Raw genomic sequence first — 26358 nt, forward strand, 5'->3', positions numbered from 1 at the left:
GTTATGACTACTTACTTACAAATGGCTTTTAAGGAACCCGCAGGTTAACTGCCACCCTCACATAAGTCCGCCATCGGTCCCTATCCTGTGCAAATTAATCCACTCTCTATCAACATATCCCACCTCCCTCAAATTCATTTTAATATTATACTCCCATCTACGTCTCGGCCTCCCCAAAGGTCTTTTTCCCTCCGATCTCCCAACTAACACTCTATATGCATTTCTGGATTCGCTCATACGTGCTAATGCCCTGCCCATCTCAAACGTCTGGATTTAATGTTCCTAATTATGTTCTGCGTTGTGTAATTTTCCCCATTCTTCTGTAACTTCATCCCTTTTAGCCCCAAATATTTCCTAAGAACCTTATTCTCAAACACCCTTAATCTCTGTTTCTCAAAGTGAGAGTCCAAGTTTCACAGCCATACAGAACAACCGGTAATATACTGTGCTCCAACCATGAGAAAGTCTCCAGGGAATGAAGGGAAGGGGAATGATGCTCTGAATGAATGTTGATGTCATAAGATGTCATAAGGTCACATACGTGGGTACTCTTATCTCTATTGGCTAGCTCTCACAGCACAAACCATAACATTGATACAGTCATATTGATACTACCCTAGTTACAAAATTAGATCACAGTTAATCTCCTGGTCTTTTAATCTCTTCATACAGGCAATAACATATGCAGGAGAGCGCATGGTTTTTAAACTGACATTATAACGGTAATATTATTTATCTACTTCGTTCCAATAGACGACGCAATAGTAAGCACATTCCTTTCACGGTTGATCTCCTGGTTGGAGAACAGTAACTGTTTTATAAATTCTAATTTTCAGATTTTTTGACAGCAGACTAGATAAAAAGCTATGATAAATTTTACTTAATAATTAAATACAACTGGATAAAAAAATTACGACTAGTAAAACAGAATTAGACTAAGCTTTTAAAATGATTTGGAATTAAAGGAAAGCTAATTAAATGTGTCTACTTGAACAGAGAGAGTGCAAAAGTTTTCAAATAATCAACAGTAATAACACAAAATATATTTAATGTTATAAGCTTGCGATATGAATTTTTTTTTTATTTAATTTTCACGGAATGATGAGCTATATTAAAAGTCTAAGTAAAGATTGCCTCCGGTAGAAAAATGTGTAAAATGTATAAATATGTATATTAGATAATTAATTTAAAAATTAAGAACTACAGGAAGAAGCTCTGTTATGAAATGGGAAGAACTGTAGCATTTCTTGAAGACGTATTGATTTGAAAAGATTCACCCTCAAAGACTACCGAGTTATTGTAACAGAGACGGTGGTGGTAGTGGCAGTGGTGGCGGTGGCGGTGGTGGTGGTGGTGGTGGTGGTGGTGGTGGTGGTGGTGGTGGTGGTGGTGGTGGTGGTGGTGGCGGTGGCGGCGGCGGCGGTGGTGGTGGTGGAGCTGATGATGATCAGAGGTTAGATCTACTTATACAATGCTTCTGAAAATTAATTTCGTCTATTACTCTTCACAGTTTTACACAGATGTGCTTAAGTTACACTTATTTTCGCCGTTTAGTTTAGGGATCTATTGTCAACTTTTAAGGAAGAGTCTTGCAACATTTATTCCTGAAATATACTGTAACCAATTGATGTTGTTTGTGAACTATATGTAAAAGTTTAGCGACCTGAAGTTTTCCCTAGACTTCATAATTTTTACGGTCCAAGATATAGCTTGCTGCTTTTCGGAAAAAAAAGCATTCCACTGAGGCTCGTCCGTTTTCATTGAGTTCCATTTAATAAAATGTTGCTTCCAGTTGTCAATGTAGGAATTATCTGTGAATTGCTGATTCTTAGTCTAGTACCGGTATTTCTTTTCACGTGATTTCGGTTTTAAAACATTACTTCGTTAAATTAATCTGAACATCTTCGCTTTCATAAAAACATTATAATGAATTAAAAATTAAACAAAATTAAAGGAAACTGCTTTTGAATTTCTCTTCTCTCAGCATACCTGTCTATCTCTCCATGAAATATGAATTATGTGCACTGCTGTACCTTGATCAAGATCGTTTACACTATATGTAACCCTTCTGAATGAAAACGTATACATAAAAATCATTCAAAAATTACTTTCTAGTTCAGAGCTGAAAATATTTTTAATTTGTCAGACATCTGACTGGAGTCTTCACACTCCACATTTAGATCGGTATCATTTCCTTTAAAAATAACAATAAAATTTGCATTTTAATGATTATGGATGATAGCTGCAACAGATTTCAATATAGTCTGAGTCCAAGATTATCGGCATTACAACTCGATTAATCTGTTCAGATTGATGGCTCTAATAAAGTTTAATTTCAAACGAGCGGAATGTGTATCTGTGTGTGTGTGTGTCTGTGTGGACGTCCGTTTTACATTGTGTCCATCTTGCCCGTCGACCCTCACTGTATGTTCCTCTCGTTTCAATGGCTTCTAATGTGGAATAAAACAGAGCTGATTGATATAAATGACAGCTAAGACATATACTTGAGAGAACAAACCCCGCCATGTTTTTCAAGACGGGGAAGCCATCAGCGGTTCAGATGTGGGAGAAGAGACTGAGGGAAGGGAGAAATAGGGAGGGTATTTAGAGAGCATTAGCATATAGTACATACACACATACAGTCCCATGTCACAGATTGGAAAATAAGGAGACAGAGAGAGACGGGAGGAGGGGCAATTTAAAATTTTACAAGATTAGCTATCCAGTTTGTTTCTCATGGTTATAAACACAGCGTGTTTCGACTCTTGCGATGTGTCCGGCGATTCAAGACGGGCATACAAGTCACAAGAACACCATGAAGAATCGTTATGGCAGTAATAGAACATGTTCTTGAGACTTCGGATGTCTTAAAACATCCAGAATAACAGCTCTATCGCAAAGGATCTCATTTGTACCACCAGAATGACAATTTTTATACCATCTAACGCACATTTAAAACTGCGTGTTAATCTTAACTCTTCTGTACATAGCCGACATCGAAATATAGCTCTGGATAGGCCTACTTCAAAATACAGGGTTATTCAAAAGTAAAGAAAGATTACATTTTTTTCATAGAAACTTCTGCTTAAATAAATTGTTTCACTATTGTTACTATGTCCCGCGCCGTGGCGTCGCGGTCTAAGGCCTAGGACTCGCGTTACGTAATGCGCGCTGGTTCGAGTCCTCATGGGGGAAGAAATTTTCTCATGAAATTTCGGCCAGTGTACGGGACCGGTGCCCACCCACCATCGTGATGCACTTGGGGAGCTACGATAGGTAGCGAAATCCGGTTGCGAATACCAGCTATAACGGCTGGGGGGATCATCGTGCTAACCACACGATACCTCCATTCTGGTTGGATGATCGTCCACCTCTGCTTCGGCATGTGGGCGTGAGGCCAGCAGCCGGCTGGTCGGTCTAGGCCCTTCACGGGCTGTAGTGCCACGGATTATTATTACTAATGGCAAATGAAATAAACAGCAAAATTCAAGCTATTCCTGAGTTACTTTGTGTTCGTTTTTAAAATTCATATCGACTGTGAATTCAACTTTTTTTCCTGTAACTCTATAGCATCCATTAATGCTTTATGGTTGTGCTAACAGATGGAGTTACTTGTCAACAATGTGACGCTGAAACGTGTGTTCAGGTTACTGCCCAGCGACAGTCCTGATGTATTTTATATTTTTGATGATTGGCTAATGAATATTAACCCGGCACACTCACAATTACACTCACATTCATACAAATTTCCAGATTCTAGACACCCAGATAATTTTTCTTCTTCAAGAAAAATTCACCGAGAGCCAAGCCCGGTAATCGAACCCGGGACTTCCAGATCTGGACCAACAGACCACGGAGATAGTAATGAATTCATGTTATTCAGTATAACAATGACTGTAATAGTAATATACGTTACAAGAGCGGTATGTTGACGTTTTCATGGTCGAGGAAAAGATTGAAAAAGCGAAACGTAGTTGAGCTTTTTTAATTTCCGAGAACATGAAAACAAACATACCGCTCGTGTATTGTATATTATTTTGTGCGAAGATCGTTTATTACATACCTGAAAGACGAATTTATAATTAGTTGCAATGAAATCTCCATCTTGGTTTCTGTTTAATGACCGCAACTTCGGAAAACCAAAATATCTTTCTTCAACATTGTTGCTATAAAATGTTTTCTGTGTTTACTATACTCCAGCAGGCTGTGATATACGTCTGTCTTTTTTTCCCCCAGTCTATAAATGCGAACTTAAAACAAACGGTAAGGTTATGTAATGATTTATTTTTCATTTTAATATTTTAACAATATTATTTATATAACATATTGCAGTAATAACATCGGCATCTGGAATCTTGTTGATTTTTTCACGGCTTCCTTAATGTTACTTGCATCAGGAATGCAATAAGTTTCGTGGAGTAGTAGACTTTACTTAATTTTTGCAAATATTTAAAAACAATAATTAACATTGCAATTTAGGTGAAATTACAGTGGTAAGTTTCCACTTTATAATTATTACTATGTTAAACGTCTCTAAAAATAATATGTTAAAAGCCTAAAGCAGTAAAATGAATGTCGCGCTTAAGCGGTAAGAAGAGGGAAATTGTTATGTGTGTTACGTTGGGAATACTGAATGTGGTATTTCACACTTACCGCGTATTGGTTCTGTGCGGAAAACAAGAAAATACGCACGATCTCGCACAAAAGAGATTCTTACAGCGCTCTGGGAAGATTCAGAACTCTATATGGATTGAGGTACAGTATGGACTCTGCGATTTCTTGTCATTGTGAAAGCTTGTAGTAAAATTGAAGACACGTCTCAATATTTCCTTCTGAATACTGTTTATTCCCTAGAAGAAAGGCTACTAATAACAGAGCAGCAAAATGGTGATATTTTCTGAACTGTTTGAAATTCGTTTGTACCTGAATAAACCCCAATTTTTTATGATAAAAACTGTATTATTTTTATACAAACTTACTGTACTTTTTAACAAATTTACGTCACTTTAAAATCCTTCATGACTTTTGAACAACCCTATATTTTAAACGCACGTCTACTGGATCTATCTTGGTTAAACTGGTATACAATACGACAAAACTGGGGATGTCAACTAGCACATTACTTTAGAATGTTCTCCAAAGGATTAATGTGATCATGTTTTAATCTAAAGAGACTATTCAGGAGCGACAAGAGCAATAATTATACATCGCGATAAAAGAGCAATGACACAGGTGGGAGAAATTGAAGGTAATGTTTGTCCACACGTCATTGAGGACAGGAAAGCAAGACGTTGGGCTCCCATGAATTCTCAACATTAAAAGCAGATGGTGTGGTCAGCATCACGCTACGACCGCTTTGTACTCCTGAGAAGACGAGAAGGTTGAATAGACTTTGAATCTTGACTGGATGTTAGTGTGAAATTAAAGGGAAAAAAAATAACACTCCGTCGGCTAACAAATTAATGTCCTCTGTCAGACTTGAAGATGTTATCCTAGTTTTCCTTTTACTTTTCTGCCGGAAGTCCGCGATTTATAGATATAATCAAGTGTGATGCTCTATCAACTTTTTTCTATTTATGTATTTTGCTTCAAGTAGATTATATTTCTAGTTACAATAAAATTACGTCAAATATTCCGTGACATAAAATATACCAGCTGTTCTCTTAAATCTGATCCCATGACTCTGCTAAAGGAAAAGACACTAGTTACCCTACCTCAGTATCTCCTGGCTTAGTTGCATCATAAGTTGTGCCTTGTTGATCACTTGTGAGGTTCAGATCCGTCTTCGGACAGTTGATTATACAGAATGTATCAAAAGGTCAGGTCAATCCTTAAGGAAATGATTGAGGACCTTATTTGCAACAAAAAATCCTAATACACTTTTTTCAATATTCATCCCCGTTTTCGAGTTACACGAATATCACTACCGTATCTTCCCCATTTGATTCCACATCTAATGGTGAGAGAAGGTAGGCTAATTGTCAGTTGTCTTGAGCAGATGCTCAAAATGTCCCCCTCTCGCACGAACACGCGCTTCAGCACGCCGTCTGACCTCTCGCTACACATTATTCAATCCGTGCTGGTGTATCTCCATTGCAGCCGTGTTAATCTTTGCAACGAGCTCTTCTCTGCTTGCTATCTCCGTTTGGTACACTTTTTCCTTCATGCAGCCCCAGAGAAAGAAGTCCAATGGTGTTAGGCCTGGGGACCGGGCTGGCCAGGCAACTATGGTATCAACTAGACGGTGCTCCAGCACATTTCAGACTTCCAGTACGCCAATGGTTAGTCACCATTTTCCAGGTAGATGAATTGGAAGGGATGGTCCCATTGCCTGACCAGCTCAAACACTCCTTTATGTGAGAATGGTTGTAAATATAGCAGTTCATCTATGTGGTGCCATCTGTCGGTTCAGCCTGTACGCGCAAGGTCCGGCGAAGTTCCACTAGAGGGCCCTATTAGGCTACCTGAGAGCATACTACGCCTCCTGAGACTGATGTCATCTGTACGCAAGTCACAATACTATATTCAACTGAACCATTTTGGATAGACATTATTCAAATGATGACAAATATTCAAATGGAGAGTGACGATGGAAAGGAGGGAAACGAGAGAACCCTCTCTCACTCAGAAAACTTGGTTTTATCCACCACAAACATCATAAGCCAGGGCTCTATCAAATGAGCTATCAAAGCGGTTTGGCAATGCAGTTATGGAGTATTAAACATATTCAGCATCAATTTTCAGTTTTCACAATTTATATACACGGCTGCATTCATTTGTTGACAAAATGGCGGAACAAAATGTAACATAAAAAGACTAAAATTATAAAAAAATATTATTTAAGCCTAAAGATACATTGTTGTAAAGATTTCGCGAAAACAAGTATTGCTGAAATACGATTAAAATTTTCAATTATATATATATATATATATATATATATATATTAGTTACTGAAAAAGAAAACAAATTGCCTGGGTCACAGGCTAAGAAGAAACTTCCTATTGAAGTATGCACTGCAAGGAATAGTGAATGGGAGAATAGTTCGAGTCAGAAGAAAATATCAGATGATAGACAACATTAAGATATATGGATCTTATGCGGAGGCTATTGTAAGATGAAGATAGAAAAGAAGGAAGATCGGAGAATGCTGGGTTTGCAGCAAAGGACCTGCTCTCGGGCAAAAACTATCACTGAATAAGTGAATGAATACGAATTCTCGTTACTTCGCGATTAAAATGTGCGTTTTTTTTTGGGGGGGGGGGGGTTATGGCAAAAAGTAGGCCCTATAAATAAATGGCGCGAAAAATGGCAAAATAAAAATTCACGTTATCGCAGCTCTACCAATACATCAATTACTATCCCTTCGTTGGAACTCTCATGTTCAAAATCCCGCGTTATCCACAGCACTTAAACTTTTGTAAACTGCGACACGACATTGGAAAAACATGTCACCAAGAAGAAGAGCTAATAAGGTAAGCTGATAAACTATTTTTGGAGCACTGTGTCCAGCTGGATCTCAGAAATTTCCAAGTATTCGGAAATACGTCTGTCAATGATTGACAAGCTTAAAAATCCTTGGAAAGAATTTTAATTCTGGCTTCTTGAAGCTTTGGCTTCAATCATTTTATCTTCTATGTATCTCTATCTAAAATAAAAATCGCACTAACAACCATGCATCGTGCCAAAGCTATCAGATACGGAGTTTTTCACTGTAATAACGCAAGTAAGAAGACTGCCGCGACGGAAGAATAATGAAGAAAAAAACATACTTAAAATTTATATTAATCGTACTCACCGCCTTTGGTGGGATCCATGATGACTAACCCTGATGCAGGGGAAGTAGAACCTCCAGTATGGGGTGAAGTTCCATGGTGCGTTGGGGTAGAGCCTCCAGCCTTCGACTGTTGGTCTTGTAACGCGGCCAATGTCAAGATGGTAGCCATGTTCTGAGGTAGCATCACCTGCAGGAAGCAAAAGAAAACGCTTACAATTATTATGCTGGCTATTCTCAGTAAAGAGTTTACTGGTTTCTTGTGTTATATGACTATTATACGTACATATACGTCAAGAGAGAATACTGGTAGTTTTTTTTATATTACTAAATTTTGTAACTTCAGAAAAACTGTACGAAATTAGCAAAAAAAAAAAAAAAAAAAAAAATCAGAGAATTAAGTTTAACGAAACGAATGCTGGATCCTTCCAACTTGAAACGAATTGAAAGCTCGACGTCTCCAAATATACTTTTACACGTAGGCCTAATTCAGAGCAGTTGAAGAGGACGTCATAACTGTATACCAAAAATTACAAAAGTACGACAGCCTAATTCAACTCTTGGCATGGTATTGCGGGGCCAAATAATTAATTGCTTCCTTGACAAACACACTAATTGGAAATTTATTACCTGCTCCGAAGGTTACAGCAGGTGCCGGTTAAGACACTGCCGAAGGGACGGTAATACATATCAAATAGAGCTAAAAGAACAGCATATTCAGCAAGCGGCAATCATTCAAAGAGTACGAAAAGTTTAATACAGCCAATCAGTAGAGATACAGTTACCCTCACGGCTAGAGCGTCGGCTTCTCATAGTGCAGGACATACGCTTTCAAATTCTAGAGGGTTCAAGTAAAATCTTAAGTGGGAAAGTTGTCTCAGGATATTCCCGTTTCCCCTAACATTCTCTTTATTAATCATAGTCAGAATAAACAGCAGCTTCCAAGAATTTACTTCCGATTTAATTTTAACCCCTTCAGTCCTGAAAATATATATATATATATATATATATATTTTTTTTTAATTGAAAAAAAAAAAGCCTTGTCTCACAATCATTCTGGGGATCCAAAATTCCCAAATAAAGTCTTCACAGAAAATAAAAATTTGAGGACAATTTTGACCCCTGGGGCCCCAAAATTTTAAATTTTATTTTTAATTCAGGTATAGAAATGTTTCAAAAATAATATTCATTTCCATCACATTGAATTTTTCAAAATATTTAAAAGTATTGGATATTCCAAAAAAAAAAAAAAACAAACAAACAAACAATGTACACTATAATGTACATCAGGCCTGAAGGGGTTAATCAGCTGAAGTCCAACGCTTTTTGGTCTTCCAGAGTTTTTCTACGCTGGTTGGAATCCGTGCATCATTTTCGGGAATCATGTATAGTTTTTTTTTCGTTTCACACGATTTCTCCAATTTATTTCCTTTAACTTCTTATGTTAGTTTGTATGCGTTCAATTCGATTACTATAGAGGATGAAAAGTGTTCAATGACAGTTCTTTTAACGAATGAATTCTGAGCAATGTATGAATAAAAAAGACCTCGTACACATATATTGGCATATACTGTAAGTGCATTCTATTTCATGCACTGCTGTATACTGTATAATATCAAGGAATGTGATAGCCTATAACCTACACATAAATACTGTATGTACGTACATTTATTTAAAGTGTTATAATTTCTAGCTTGTAAATTTTTAAGGTTTAATTCTCTCGATAAAACGCCATACTTTTAAAAACTAAACGTCTTTCAGTTGAAGGCGGATGATTTACAGTACGCCATGATTTTCCTTTTATACATGCATTACACTTCTTCACACGGTTAAAGGTCGACTCCACGGCAACAAATGATCGTTTATTTCCCCGGGAAAAAATTATAGGTCTCCTACTAGCATTGTGAATAATAGAAAAACTTTCCCTTGTAGCAACGCAGGAAGATTCGCATTATGGAATAAAAAAACGAGTTCAGAACTTTATTTTTATCGAATTGTAATGTAAAGAAACCAATTCGATGATTAGGGAAGGTGATTATAGGATACATTAGCAGTAAAATATCTTCTGTATTTAATAGAGAATTGCTTAAACTTTACTTTTAAAAGTGTAGCTAATTATCCAAACGAAGTACCATCCGACACAACTAAATTACTATAGAAAGCTTACAGATCGTAGGAAAGTATACTCACGCCATTATCGAAGTAAAATTTACGTCCTATCGTTTTAATTTCTTATTGCTGATGTAATTAGTTCTTTAGAAGACTTAAAAATGCTTTCAAATCACTACAGAGAGACCATATGTAATCACCAAAAAGAAATTTATACGTGAAGAGCTACAAACACAAAAATAATCTTTCCTGTTATTAATAGTTAAACCGATAAGGATTACCAGTACCTTAAAGTTATCATTTCTGCCAGGTTTCCATACGTCACCACAAAATGAAAGTGTAAAGCATGCATTGATCAATGTAGTCTACATCTTCTCTCGATAGTCATTGTTGAGTTTTAAAATTTTTACAGCATGCACAGAACATAATAGTTTAAACTGCAGTCCATAATAAGCATGATTAGTTCATTTTATTGTAGAAAGACCTGCAATTTATTATACAAATTGACGTTGAGAGACTCTAAATTTTATTTGAATTTTTTTTTTTTAACAGTACAAAACCATGGTATACTCTGCTTGTAACAATATGAGAAGGAGGTTACTTATGTTCCCACCACTATAGGAACTTGCTAAAATACCTTGAAAATGCCTTGGATTTATAGTATTCATTATTAGAAATTGATGTGATCACTGGGAGAGCTATAAGCCCACACAACCCGCCCTAAATACGTACATTACTTATATACAAAAATCGTCGTGCGTGAATTAAGAATACGGCCATATTTCCTTAATGTGACAGTGGGTTTCAGTGTCGCCAACATAGTAATAATATTAAACACCTAATCAAACCTAACCTAATCTCTCATAATGCTACACACATAATCTAACCTAACCTAACCTGTCACCTAATACTACACACCTGTCGTAACATTAATCACGTTTAGCATCATTTCGTTTGCATGTATTACCAACCCTGCTACTCGTGTCGTGGGCCATCCATTGGAAGTGGATCGTATTTCATCGTAATGCCAGGAAGAAAATACGGCGACTTTCGTCATAATTACATTTCAATGTGTTAATGTAGTAATAATTATATATATATATATGTTACAATACGAATTGAAATGTGTTGTGAGTGTGATAAAAGTGTTGAAAATTGGTTTATAGCACCACATTGGCAGTAATAAAAGTGTGCAGTATTCCTTCAGTGGCCGGTCAATACTCTACCTTGTCCTAATATACTAGAAAGGAACATGCGAAGTTACATATCTCTAGCTGACGTACTTCTAGAATTATTTTTTTTAAGATACCTTAATAAAATTGTAACTTCTGAGGAAATGAGTTTAAAGCTAGACTTAATATTTCTTAGTTTTATTGGCCACATATGTGAAAATACTAATTGTAAGTAATAGGTCTATATCACAGTAGCTTACAGATCTGGGTAGTGGAGGTAGATTCATTATTGCGAGGAAGTTTGTGGAACCCTTCATTTACCAATATACCTGACGCCATAACCTATAATATTTACTTTGTGCACTCTCTTACTATTTACACTTAAGGCATAACTTGAATATTCACTACCACATACACTACACACAATAATTCTAGTGCAAGCCCCTTTCTAATATTTACATCTTCAAATATATTGAGTCATCACTGTTACACAACTTGCACTTCACACTTCTTTTTTTCCCATAATTGACTCAATATAACTAAATGTAGCAAGTTGTTTGTATCACTATTTAATATTTATACTGCATTCAGTACTTACTACTTGCATGTTTCAATTTTTCACCAGATGTATTGATTGATAGGTTGGGATATGCACAAACTCAATTTGTATACCGACTACCAACAAATTTACGTCTGCCACCTCCAAAATGAGACATTTTAATCACTGTTAAGAATTGCTGTTTGTATAGAAAAGTAAAAACTGTAAAGAATAGCGAGAACAATTTATTTATTACACAAAAACAACACGACATATTGCTTACGTACATTTGGCGCCAATACACACAAACAGCAATCGATAATCGACTTAAGCAGAACAGCCAACTACTAAAAAGTTCCATAATTATGGTAAAGAGAAATTTGCTACATTCAAATATCTTCCTCCAAAACAAAGAACTTTCGGAGTTCCCTGATAGCAAAAAAGGGACGTAAAACAAGTGTCAATGAGCACAGAGTCACTGAACGAATTTAGCGACAATAGTATAAGATCAAATCTTACAATGATTTCTTACATACGAGTACTATGCTCGAGATTTCACATTGGTCCCATAATGAGTTCACTAAACTTAAATATCGTCATTTATCTCTATACATTTGAACGAGGTTGTATGATAATCATGGTCAATTACGATGTATTTACATTTTCGTGAACATTAATTTTATAAAATGGGGTAAATCTCAAAATTTTTGGAGTAGCTTCTGTATTTATTGCAAAGAAAACTGGCGTGCTTTTTTGTCATTTCACCTCGATGACGTAGATTGTGTGACAATTCGTCCCATCCTATTCGTCCAGGTAGAAATTTGTCCCAGTCTATTTGTACCCTGTGACATTTCGTACCAAACTAAATTGGTACCAACGTTTTAGTTGTGCCATTAACGGTACAAAGTGATAATGAAGAATGCTGCTAGAGTTGTGTTACTATTTATTTAGAAAGACGTTGAATTTATTGAAATTGTAATAATAATCATCAGAGACCGGAACTTTGGCAGAATGCCTTTTTAAATGTGTTAAATCTATCATCATTTTAAAATAAATCTGTACGAATTATACCTTTGTGATTGAAACGTCACAGTTTTATGTTGCACTTTTCTGACTTTTTTTCACATAAATGCCTAATTTACAAAATAAATGCTTTTTTTGCCTTTATTTGATTATTTCTCTATTATTTATTAATGTATTATTAAAAATTGCCTACAGGTACATTTTAATTTATTTCTATAACCGCTACAATGAAAGTGACCTCACCGAATGTATATTATTGTCTTTCAGTCAGTTCATATTCTCTTTGCAACAATGAGTGCTGCCGTGCAAAAATGTATAACAGTAAGAGTTTTAATTATCGCTTGTGTTTATTTGACAAGGCAAAAATGAGTGCGGTTATATTTATTTCAGTTTTCATTGCAACGTTGTTGTAGCTAGCTAAATATTTCATATCGCAACATATCAGTACAACCAAACACAAAAATGCACTTTCCAAGGTTACTGGAAAGAAGATTTCTTTACTTTCAACAGTAATTGCAACATCGAGTCGAAAATCTCAATTTGCATTCGACTTATGTAAAGCTTTTCTTGCTGCCGAAATCCCTTTGTGGAAAGTGCAAGGTTGTGGGTCTAGTGCAAGGTTTTTGTAATTGCCTTTTATTGTGTATTTTAGCTATTTATAACGCCTTTTTGCCTGCTTATTTTAGCTATTTATGATGCCTTTTTGCCTACCTATTTTAATAATTCATAATGCCTAAACTTCCGGTCTCTAATAATCATTATAGACTCCCAGCAAATGTCTAGCACGTATCCTTTGGATATTACGTAGCACACTTTCCTTTTTTGGAATGTTAAGTATGTTTCACTGGTCGTGGTGTTTATATGGCGGTTAAGAATTGATGTTGTTGCTTCATTAGAAGTTTGCGCATCTTCATTGATACCGGTAAGCTATGACTTTTGTCGCTTCATACTTAACCCCAGTTCGGCGGATGGGTATTTCCGTTTCTCGAAAAATTGTTGATGTACATCTTTGTAAGTGTAACCTGGCACTAAAATCCCCTCTTTTCTCACAACGTCATTCTGTCTTCTCCTTAGTAGAACGATGTCCGTTGTATAGGAAACCTTTCCATATTAATTTCAGATTGCCTCAGAGACGAGAACGGTCCGTAAGGAATGTGTAATGAAGTTCTAAATTCTTGAAATATTTTGCAACAAGTCAAACAAATCACTGTTTTTGTGGTAATGGTTGTATTGTTGAATTTATGAAAATGTTAAAATATTGTTTTAATTATTCATAAATTTCTTTTTGGGACCGATTGTCCGGAACAAGTTGTCGTGGGACATATTTGTTTGTAGTACGAACTGTCGTTGGGACGATATTCTGTTTTGGGACCAATTGTCGCGGGACTAATTGCACGTGACACATAGTCGGGAAATGATGACGTGACTCCCATCATGCTACATTCTAGTCAATAGCGTTATTTCCTATTACGAAACACAAGCACACAAAACTACTTCTGCCACGACAACTTCTAGATAGACTAAAAGTTCAACAACAGGATATTTAATAAATGCCTTCAAGGTGAAATGTTACAGTGTTTTAAGAGAGAGAGAGACAGGACACAGGACTGAGAGTATCTTAATGACTACAAGAACAATCTTAACCTCACTTTTTCACGCTAAACATTGGAATTAATAATAGTCGGTTACCATACTAAGCAGTCATCGCAATTTCTAATTCCGCTGCACAGTTCTTTAAGACATTCAATTTTTTATTCAGAACGTTAATGAAGAATTTTAAATAAACGGAACACAGAAAAATGTAGCTTTCAGGGGATTTTTACCGCATGTTAAAGATTTCATGTAAAATCTGAAATAACCAGTTACCTGTGGCAGAAACTTTAAAATAAAAAAAAAAAACATGAAGACATGGTCTTATAGATTACGGAGAATATGTAAATATAAACTACGTATAATTTAAAAATGTTATTTCATTAATTACTTTGTAAATTCTTTGCTTCAGCGATACATAAATCAGTTAATCACACACACAAAAAAGAAATTGTTTTATTTATTGCTCAATTGGTTCACGATGTTTCTGCACGTAACAACCAATAACAACGAGAGTGCTGTTACAACTACTCGTAGACCAATTATGTCTTATTTCTTTACCACCGTCTTCTTGCCGACAGATTATTATTATTATTATTATTATTATTATACAAGTACGATCATATCGGGGTCAACTACCAATGGAACATTAAATGTTTAGATATCGTTTGTTATTTAGTCAACTGTCCGAAGACAGGTCTGAACCTCCCAAGTGAACAAGAATGTGCCAGCTATGAGGCAACTAGGCCAGGAGATAATGCGGTATGGTGGCAAATTTCTCCCCCTCCCCCTTTAGATATCTTATAAAACATAAAAATCAGTCAATAGTGGAATGATTAGAGTATCGAATATGCACGATGGAGACCATAGTTTAAATCCCAGCGAGTCCAATTAGAATTTGTAGTGGAGAAAAATTGCAACGGAGAAGTATTTCTGGATACACCCGTTAGCTCTGTCATAATTCCATTTCTAAAAGCAAATGGAAATATTGCACCACATCATTTTACACTGCATAAATTTTATAAGATTCGTGTAATGAATTTTACATGAAAAAAAAAAAAACAGTGGCCAGAGGCCAGAGTCTTTAGGTATGGGAAGATGAGAAGTATATCAATGCCAAAGAGTTGTCAGCACTTCTCATTATAACCCTCTTCTTTCTGCCACCTCTCATATCAATGACTTCTGTAATTGGAAGAGTGTTTACTTAAAGTTACACTGAAATTTGAAATGCGATTCTGATATTCAAGTCGTGGGAAGGGAATAGCAAAGTTTCTTTGGAAAATACATAAAACTTTCGGCAAAGTAAAAACTAAATACACTTGTAGGCCTATATTTACTCTTCGTGAAGTTTGGACAACAGGCTACGAGTGGTCGGCATTTTATACCTTCAGCTGTTCTACAGTGATTGCTGCAAACCTACCTAGTTCATTCACCTCATATGATAAACGTCAACCAACCCTGCCGGTACAGATGAACTAGAGCTTGGGGGTTGAGAAGTTGCGTTCTACTTGTACTAAATGTATTATATTTGCCGACTTCTGGGCTACGAAATATATAATATAATAATATTTATTTAATACTATACACTTGAGCTACATTAGGCATTGCAGCCCGAAAGAGCAGAAGCTCGTGCTCGGGCGTAGTTCAGATCAGTTATACAAAATATATCACAAAATTAAGAGAGTTCATTGATCACAATCACATTAATAAATGGTAAAATACATACAGCATGTAATAACAGGGTCTATATACAAATAGAAAATCCAAAAGTACATGTATCAATTTTTAACTCAATTAGCTTAAACAATTAAATAATTAATCTGATTTGTTTCTTAAATCTATGTGTGTTAAGTGTACTTAGCTCAGGGTAAGCTCTAATGAATGTATTATATATTTTGGGTCCAAAATTTCTGCTGTGTTTTAATCCAGCAGTTGTGTGGCATTTGGGAGTATTTAGAAAGAAACTGTAGTTTTGTCTCGTCTGGTATTCATGAGGATCAAATTTAAATTTATTGTGGGTTTTATGGAAGTAAATCAGCAATGTTTGTTTATAAATTTGTTCTAGATTTGATACGCCAAATTCCTGAAAAATTAATTTTGTTGGGTAATCAAAAGGTTTATATAGACAAATTTTGATCATTCTTTTTTGGAGCAGATTTAAAGGACGGAGAGTCGATTTTGCCATTCCTCCCCAACCTAAAATACCATACTGAATTATTGATTGAAACAGAGCTAAGTACACAGTACGCAGAACATAAACAGGTAAATAAGAGCGTAGAATGGAAAATTTGTGGATTGTTTTACGCAATCTGTTACACAGAAAGGAGATATGCTTGTCCCATTTTAAATGTTGGTCAATAATAATGCCTAAATATTTAACTTGTGAGGATATACTCAAAGCGTTACATGAGCAAGTAGATAGGTTACAATCATGTACAGTTATACTTATATTATTATTTATTTCTAGTTGCTCAAGGCCATGTGATGTTAATGAAAATGGTATTAATTTTGTTTTAGAAACGTTCAGAGAAAGTAAGTGAGCATCCAGCCATTCTTTAATAATATTAATACCACTGTTAGAATTTTGATAAGTTTCATTCCAGCTCGAACCACTAAATATAACCACAGTATCATCAGCATAAGAATACAGAGTACCAGAATATTTCTCAATGTCAATTTTAAGTAAATCGTTGATATATATTAAAACAAAACAGGACCCTGAGGTACACCTATATCAATGTTACGTGATTTACTAAGGTGATCATTTATTTTAGTTGCTTGAGTTCTGTTACTTAAGTAAGATTTAAATAATTTTAAAGCAATTCCATTAATTCCTAATCTATCCATTTTATTCAAAAGTATACTGTGATTGACCGTATCGAAAGCTTTTTGTAAGTCTAGAAAAATTCCTAGACATTTATTTCCTACATCTAATTGTTGAATTATTTTTGAGGTAACTGCCATAATAGCATCATCAGTGCACAAATTTTTTCTGAAACCAAATTGATTATCATTTAGTAGTTTATTTTTTTCTAAAAATGTTATTAACCGTGTTTTTATACATTTTTCAAATACCTTAGAGAGACTGGGTAATAGTGAAATAGGTCTGTAATTATTAAGATTATTTTTGTCACCAGACTTGTGAATTGGCATCACCACAGCATGTTTTAGGGCTGAGGGAAATACACCTTGAGATATGCACAAATTAAATATAAAGGCAAGTGGTTTAGAAATAGCTTCGATAATAAGTTTCAGGGTATTTGTTGTAATACCATCAATACCAGGAGCCACATTATTTTTTAAACTGTTTACAATATTAATGATTTCACATTCGTTTACAGGAAACATAAACATGGATGATATACTTGTATTATAAAGCTTATAGTGATGAGTACCAAATACTTTCTTTTTTATATTAGATACGATGTCATGACTTACATTAGTAAAATGATCGTTAAATTCATTTGCGATAGTTTCCTTATTTTCAATTGTTATTCCATTTCGACTTATAATTGTCTTTAATATACTATTTTTATTACATTGGGTGTCAGTAGCTTCGTAATATAAAAGGCGTCTTTTCGATTTCTAGCGAAGACATGATACGTTTCTCTTTGCCAGATTTCAGAACGAATGCCAAGGTGGAAGTAAAACAACCTTGCAGATTGAAAGAGACGATAGGGTACGCTTAAATGAATAGAAAACAAATGTTACGTTTTGCGATTAAATGGGCGGTTATTTAGAAAATTACGTTTGCAACCTCGCCGCAAAAAGTCTCCTTTCGTATCGCGATATAGATGAAAGAGGTCAACGAACTCAGCGTACATTTACTGCCTCCCTACAATGTTGCGATGTGAATTGCAGTGGTTTGAAATTAGTGGTTTTTAAATTAAATTTACACGAAAACCGCCCAAGTTATTGAAATACTACAGACAGATAAATGATTCTTTAGTAGATTTTCTATCGATATGGACAAAAAAACACGATCCAATTCGCAACAGTTACCGAATAAGAGGGTGTTAAACATTTGGGAAAAAAAAAAAAAAAAAAACATTTTTTCCTGAGAAAACTATGAACTTTCCACCAATATGGTATTATAGTTTTTTGTTACATACAACATAAGCTATTTGCACTAAATATCTGCAGGATTATTTCACTTCCACCCTGTATATACATTTTTTAAATCCATAATTCAGTCTGAAGAAATGTTTAATTAAAATAGGTAACGTATATTCCAAAGCAAATATTTGAAAACGCATCGTATGAACCGTTTCATTCAGTTTATTTGTGAAGAAAGAACGGCACAAAAAGAAGTTAATTTTCATTAATATAATTAGTGAAGAGTCAATTTATTTAATTCTAATAGCTTATACGGAATTCGAAAATATATAACCGGTACCGGTATCTTTCAAATAAACGTTTTCTCTCATATACACATTTTCCGATATAAGTACGAGAAGCACGTACTGAGTATGAATATAACTTGAGAAAAAAAAGAACAAGAAAGAAAAAGAAAATAAGAATATATGTATACACAGACAGACAGACAGACAGACAGGCAGACAGACAGACTGAGATATTGAAACTTGTAAGTTAGTATTGTAAATGATGGGAAACAATTTCGCAAAAATTTCAAATTAAATATTTTCGTAGCATCAAAATGACTTCTCTAGGGCCAACACCTCGTATCATAAGACAAGACCTATTCTTGTTCTGTAGGCATTTTGAGACTTTCCTACTCTAAAGGTTTAATATTCCTAGATGTCTCTGACCCATGTAGCTTCACAAATGACATCTCTTCACTTTGGTTTCCTTTCTCTGCAAATATACATAAATCACAGCTTGAAGCACGCCCCTTTTCACCCCAATGTCGGAAGTTTTGGTATCTTTGAGCTCATGTCATCAGTAACATTCTATTATTTCCAAAACCGGACCGCAACTGTCTTCCTAAGGTGATTTATGAAATCCTCTTGCGAAGGGGTTTTGCTGTATCACAACGGTTCTCTAAGCATCACCGCCCTATCCTTCCCGGATTTCCTTCAACACATTGTACAAAGTTTCTGCATCTCCCACAATTCCAGATATATATATATGGAACTGAACTTACACTCTGTCCTTACATGACAGTAAAGGAGTCATGTCGTCTGAACTGCTCTATTATAAACATTTTTGAAAGAGAAAAAAATATGGTCATAATTCAAAATAGTTATTTAGTATAGGTTATAACATATCTTATGGTTCTCATAAAAAAATAAAGAAATTTGCAATATGCGTAAAAGTTAAGACTAATTTAAGAAAGAACATTTTATAAGGAAACAACTTATAGGTAAAAATAGAGTTACATTGGAAGAATTCAGGAAAGAAATTCAACCAGTGTACTCTGTTTCTCTAAAAAAAGTTCACGTTGATATCGATATGTAATTTATAATAGCGTTGTGTACTGTTTAGACCAGGGATACAGAACTGGCGAGAGAGGGGTGAAAAGCATGAGGAAAGCGTTGGTTACCCATCCACAGTCCACCGGCGTTGAATGACGTATCTGTGGCCCGTATGCAATCACATAACACAGACACTGAATATAAATTCCCTCCCTTACCAAGTCAATGACGCGGGGGGTGGAAGGAAGGGGTAAGTGACGTATTCCAATGAATGACGTAACGCCATAATTGTCGTCCAGTTCTGCAAGCCTGTAATATATTAATAATAATAATAATAATAATAATAATAATAATAATAATAAAACGGCCTACTGATAAACCAAAAAATTCTACACACGCCATATGACCACAGAATGATATTAACGCGTGTATAAATCTTAACAAATGAAGATGAAGATGATGATGATGACGATGATGATGATGATGATAATGATAATAATAATAATAATAATAATAATAATAATAATAATAATGACAGGCCTAATGGTAAAGGCTTTTCTTTTAGGAGCCAAGATTGAAATTGTAACTTAATATAAAGTATTTAAATTTAAATTGTATTCTTGATTTTGTAGCTGTAATCCCCTAGCAGAAGAAGGGAAAAAAGTCTGATGGCCTTATCTCTACTAGGTTAAATAATAAATACTAAATGAAGGCACATAGAGGACATGATGAGACATAAATCACGACCGTGGAACTAGAATGAGGTGATGAGATCAGCATCACGTTTCGACCGCCTTTTACCCCCGGGAAAGGCCGGTACTCAATTTCACAGGAGGCTGAGTGGACTTCTGGCACATTCTCCCAGTTTGACAAAGAGAAAAATCCCGCTACCGGATTGAACCTAGGACCTTCCAGTCCGTAGCGAGTTGCTCTACCAACTGAACTACCCGGCCGATAATGATAATAATAATAATAATAATAATAATAATAATAATAATAACCTCGGACATTTGGTCATTGATTCGTGAGGACTATTAAGGAATATTATACATCTACAAGGAGCGAAAGTCTTGATTACCCAGTTCTATGATGCAGGTCAAACATAATTCTCTCATCTTCCGAAAATGTAAACAAGATCCCCTACCCTTGGGTCACATCAAAGAAAACAGTAATAATGAAACTATTATTATAATTATTAATAATATTATTAAAATGGTTATTTTTTTCTGTACAAGTTGTGAAGGGGTTTTTACGTCGATTCACGCTTAATCTGTGGTGCGCCATCTTCAAAAAGCATAATGAGGCATGATAATAAACAGAATGGTCACTCGCTGGAACCACGAGATGGAGAGAAAATGATTTAATAAGTTCACAATCAGAGAGAGAGAGAAGAAAGCTGGACGTTCGTGCCCATGGCTAATGGCAACGGAGTGTACTATTCGAGAAGTCCCTATGGCAGTTTTAAAATGAAAATTAAGCTCATACTTGTGTGAATAAAAACACGTAGCAACGAAGTAAGCCTTCCTAATGACCAGCTTGCATGTGTGCTATAAGTTTTCCTCCGAACTAACAGAAATTACATATTGCTTTTTTTTCTCCCCTTTTCCTTGATTTTTTCCTTTTTACGCTATCCTTTCTTACTTTTTTTCCTTCTCTCCATACCAACGGCCGACCAATCTTCCAAAAATGGGAATACAGTCTTCGTATTATGCTTAAATTTAAATAGTACATGCATGCTCTCACTAAAACGAACAAAAAATTGTATCCGCGAAAGTATAATGAATAAAACATGTGGGAACAAAAGTGATTCATGTCTGTATCTGTAATTAGGACTGCATCAACTTTTCGAATTGGTTCTTACATTACATTGACATCACGAATAACAGATTTCTTATCCTGAAAACTCGAATTTATCCACTATATATAGAGTTCTATAGCATTTCCTTATCATAAAAGATTATAGCTGCGCGTGTAGGAATACAAATTACTTTCTCAATAATAATCTTGGGTAGAACAAAATTCTGTTTCTCCATTAAAGGCCACATTACGCAGAGTGGGAGGGGGCAGAAATACTGTTCATGAGGTCATCGTAACTATATTATCCTTTTTATTTTACTATATACGAGTAAATTGCTTCTTTACCATGTCAATATTAATACTCTTGATTGCATTACATGGAATAAAAAAAAACATTATAGTATTGTTCAAATTTTAGGTGTTACATGAAATTTGAGTGCTCTTTTCGCTTCTCTAGCCTTTTTAACACACACAGTAATTTCTTACACAAAATAAGAAAAAAAAAAATACATATTTTTGTAACACGCAAAATTATTTTAAATTATTTTAATGGAACTAAATATAAAGTGTATGTCTGTATGTATGTATGTATGTATGTATGTATGTATGTATGTACGTACGTATGCATGCATGCATGTATTCACACTGTAAATTTGGCAGTGGTAACTAATTACACTCAATAATAACAATTAATAATAAACACAACTAATAAAAAATACAATAATAAACAATAATAATAATAATAATAATAATAATAATAATAATAATAAAACCAGGAGCATTCTAAATTAAATGAAGCACGGCCACTTAAAATAACATTCAAAGTAAATCTAATTTATATCTTAACCCTAAGTTCGAACTAAAACCCATGAGTATGATATGTTCATACCTGCACAAGTACTTTTCAGAACTACACTTATTTCGATGTCAACTCACTCACTGCACTGCAACTACGACAAATTTCACTGATTCTATCCTGATTTCACCAACACTTCAAAAACATTTGACTGTTCAAATACTTTGCACTGCCACTATAAACTATAAAACTTCACTGACAAACACACTTCACTTACACAACACACTTTACTGATACAACACTTCAAATAACAAAATATCAATTACACCCTTTAAATAGTGTGTATAATATACTACTATCTATTAGTGAAGTCCTTAAGCCTATTTTTAAATACATTTTTGGTTATTGGTAAAGCCTTTGGTAAGTCTGTAGGTAAAGCATTCCAGTCCCTGATAGTACGATTGAGATAAGAAAACTTTTCAATGTCTGTCCTCTATCTTTGTTTGCACTTTAATAGAAATTACTTATAACTAACAAAACGACTAACTGTATCCGGGACTTCCAATAAATCAAGATCTTTCAGTGTCCTTACGGAACTCGGACGTACCGAAATACTATCCACATCCATCCATACAACCAACCTATCTACCAACGTGCCAGCCCAGCGCAACTAAGAAATCAACTTAAGTTGTATATACCTAACAACCTAGCAGATCAACCAACCAATCGATTACGCAATCAACCAAACTCAGTCATTCTGTCCGTCCAACCAAACCAAACGAGGGAAACAATTCTGTGATGTATCAAGGATACATAGGCACGCACAATACGTCAATCAGTTTCTGGAGTGGAACTACAGATTTTCTCTTCATGTGAAGCGACATTTCGAAATCACTTTGACTTCACAACAAATTTTACATTATGGTTCACTCAACATGTATCGTACATGTCTATTATCACTTTAATATTGCAGAACTCGTGATTACAAATCAAATGAGTGATCACACAAGTCTGTAGCTACTCTCGATGACGAGACATTACTGAGAGAGGCCGCGGGACACAGCTAATTTGATACGCAACTTCGGCGCCCTCATGCCCGTAATGAGGGGGAGGTGGCGTTATTGGGCGTGATCACACAAGTTACAATGATTCATAACCTAACTACTAATAAAATTAGCATTCGACTGTAGCTCATAGTGTTGTTATAGCAAGCATTTTAAATTGCCATTTTTTTATTCACTACGGACTCTGGAACGGACTCAGTGCGGGGGAAAAACTTATTCTATTGGATAAAAAAAGGTGAGAAATGACTGAACAGCTCTTTCGAAACAGTTCCGAGACCACTAATAACACAGTTCCATTCTTTTCCACAGGGTTTCATAGAACAAACTAGTTTTTTCGCACTGAACTGTACGCTTCTTGCCAGAGTCTTCAAGCTGGCACTGCTGCTACACTAAAAACAGATTATTTCGTCTTAGGAGTAATAAGTAACAGTGATAACTAATATGTCTCGACATAAATATATCGCGTTCGGTTATGAATTTATCTGCTGACCACTGGTTTCATCTGTTAGGAGTACACAGAGACAGTATCATAAAGAAGTGCGCAGTACAATAATAGAACTTTGTCTCATTTAAAGTAGGCCTCTCCTTCATATCATGAATGCATATACTGTATATTTACTAAATTTTCATACAGATATTTGTTAAAAATAATATACAGTAGTCCATACCTGTGGAGTACCGGTTAGCGCGTCTGGCCGCGAAACCAGGTGACCCGGGTTTGAATCCCGGTCGGGGCAAGTTACCTGGTTGAGGTTTTCCCCGGGGTTTTCCCTCAACTTTCGGTGCTGGACCCCGGACTCATTTCACCGGCATTATCACTTTCATCTCATTCAGACGCTAAATAACCTAAGATGTTGATAGAGCGTCGTAAAATAACCTAGTTAAAAAATATACAGTAAAGCTATTTCCAAATTATAATGTACAACCACTAGTTTTGCTATCGAGTTTTGTATACATTCCATTTCAGCACTTTATCACGTCACACAGCCTTGTAGAACCTCCGCAAGAACGACTTATCCTCCTGGGTCCTGAGACATTTGTTGTTTTATTTTTGATGTTCAATATAATTCTACACTTCAAAAAAAAGTTACTGACATGAGGAAAAATGCTGAAAAAAATTATGCAGGTTACAGTTAGGCACAAATACAGGTATATTATACTATACTTTGGGTCTCTGCACATAGGCCTTCATCTTATATCATAATCATTTATGAAGTATGGTATAGTATACTATATTCAGGATTCAGGAGGATAATATTAAAATCAAACTTCCAGTTCAGAGTTCAAGTGCCACACTGTTAGGCTATTTCGGAATGCCATAGGCTATGTCAGGTGAGGCAGAACTGGTGAAACAGTTCCAGAAAAGAAAACATCTTTTCCCAATTCTACAATCACTCACTCACTCACTCACTCACTCACTCACTCACTCACTCACTCACTCACTCGATCAATCAATCAATCAATCAATCAATCAATCACTCAGCAAGAGAAACAGAGTTCAACAATACCCAACCCAACCAAATCGACTAGCCCCATCCGAACGATCTACCATTGGTAGGCTAAGGTACTTTAAATGTTATTTTAAGTGATCGTGCTTCATTTAATTTAGGATGCTCCCTATTATTATTATTATTATTATTATTATTATTATTATTATTATTATTATTATTAGTAGTAGTAGTAGTAGTAGTAGTATTAATTTATTATTAATTATATTTTTATTGTGTTTATTGTTAATTTGTCATTATTGAGTGTAATTAGTTACCACTGCCACCGGGTATGTACCCGTTTGCAGTGTGAATACATACATACATACATACATACATACATACATACATACATACATACATACATTACACAAAATGACGCCAACTGGTTCCAGAATTTACGTAAATAAAATAATAAAGTAAATTACACATTTACTTACAAATATTATTTTACAACGCACCTTTTCACAGAAGTACTGTAATAACCAGTGGCATCCATACCTATAGCAGTACCTCGTGATACGTAGCAGTCCAAACAAATTATTTTAAGTAAATTACAAAAACTTAATATTCCGCGAGAGTTGCCTTGAAATGAATTGCAAAGCCAAATGGTTTTTAGCTGCTTATGAGAGCAGTTGGAAGAAAGCTAGATCGTAATTTCTTCCCGGGGAGTCTTGTTTTTGTGCGATCTGTCAATACATACATATGATAACCACAACAAAGGAAGTGACATTAATGTCTATGGCGAGAGAGTGACATTATGGACTTGCAGCGATGCAATACGGGTAGTGAACACAAAAACCGTTCAAAGTGTGGGTTTCAGCCTTTTATCAGTTTTATATTCCCTTGGTAACAATACATGAATCACTGTGCTACCTCTGATATAACAGCACTCCAAAGCTTTCACCTCAAAACAGAATGGTATGGCGTATTCCGTGATTATATTCTTCGTAGTTCCCAGAAATTTAAACATAACTTTTCTAGACAAACGTACCGGACATAAAACAATGACATCGGGTTGAGTCTATCCGAGAGACCTCAAACCTAAACATCTTCAAACCCTCTTTCCCATTTTCTTGTCATACTTTCTCTTTGAACTTCTCAATCTTCTCTCTATTCAACATCCTTTCGTCTCATTTCATTATTCATCTATTTCTCTCCCATTCTTTTCTTTTCCTTATCCTACCTCTTTTACTTCTCTCTCTTTCTCTTCTTTCATCCTTCCTGATTTCCTTTCTCTTTACCTTGTTCTACCCTTCTAATTGTAGCTACTTTTCTCTCTTCCCCTCTTATTATTTATTTAAAAAGTAGGTTAGTTTACGACGCTTTATCAACATCTTAGGTTATTTAGCGTCTGAATGAGATAAAGGTGATAATACCGGTGAAATGAATCCGGGGTCCAGCACCGAAAGTTACCCAGCATTTGCTCATATTGGGTTGAGGGAAAACCCCGGAAAAACCTCAACCAGGTAACTTGCCCCGACCGGGAATAGAACCCGGACCACTGGTTTCGCGGCCAGACGCGCTAACCGTTACTCCACAGGTGTGGACCCCCTCTTATCGTTCCTCTTATATATTCCACTGTTTTTCTCCTCTTTTCAACCTCTTTCTTTAACTTCCCTTTCTTTGTCGTTTA

The 26358-nt window shown here is 35.4% G+C and overlaps 1 protein-coding gene across 7 annotated transcripts in view; it reads right to left on the reverse strand.

Moving 5' to 3' along the window:
* The window catches only part of LOC138715210 (zinc finger protein castor homolog 1-like), a 752775-nt gene that overhangs the window by 151488 nt on the left and 574929 nt on the right, over positions 1-26358 (reverse strand). For all 7 annotated transcript variants that reach the window (XM_069847869.1, XM_069847872.1, XM_069847871.1 and 4 more), the window contains one exon: positions 7796-7961. In XM_069847869.1, the coding sequence (XP_069703970.1) occupies positions 7796-7961 (166 nt within the window). The remainder of the gene's footprint in view (positions 1-7795; positions 7962-26358) is intronic.

Source organism: Periplaneta americana, chromosome 15, assembly GCF_040183065.1.
Source record: "Periplaneta americana isolate PAMFEO1 chromosome 15, P.americana_PAMFEO1_priV1, whole genome shotgun sequence".
In the NCBI taxonomy this organism is placed as follows: Eukaryota; Metazoa; Arthropoda; class Insecta; order Blattodea; family Blattidae; genus Periplaneta; species Periplaneta americana.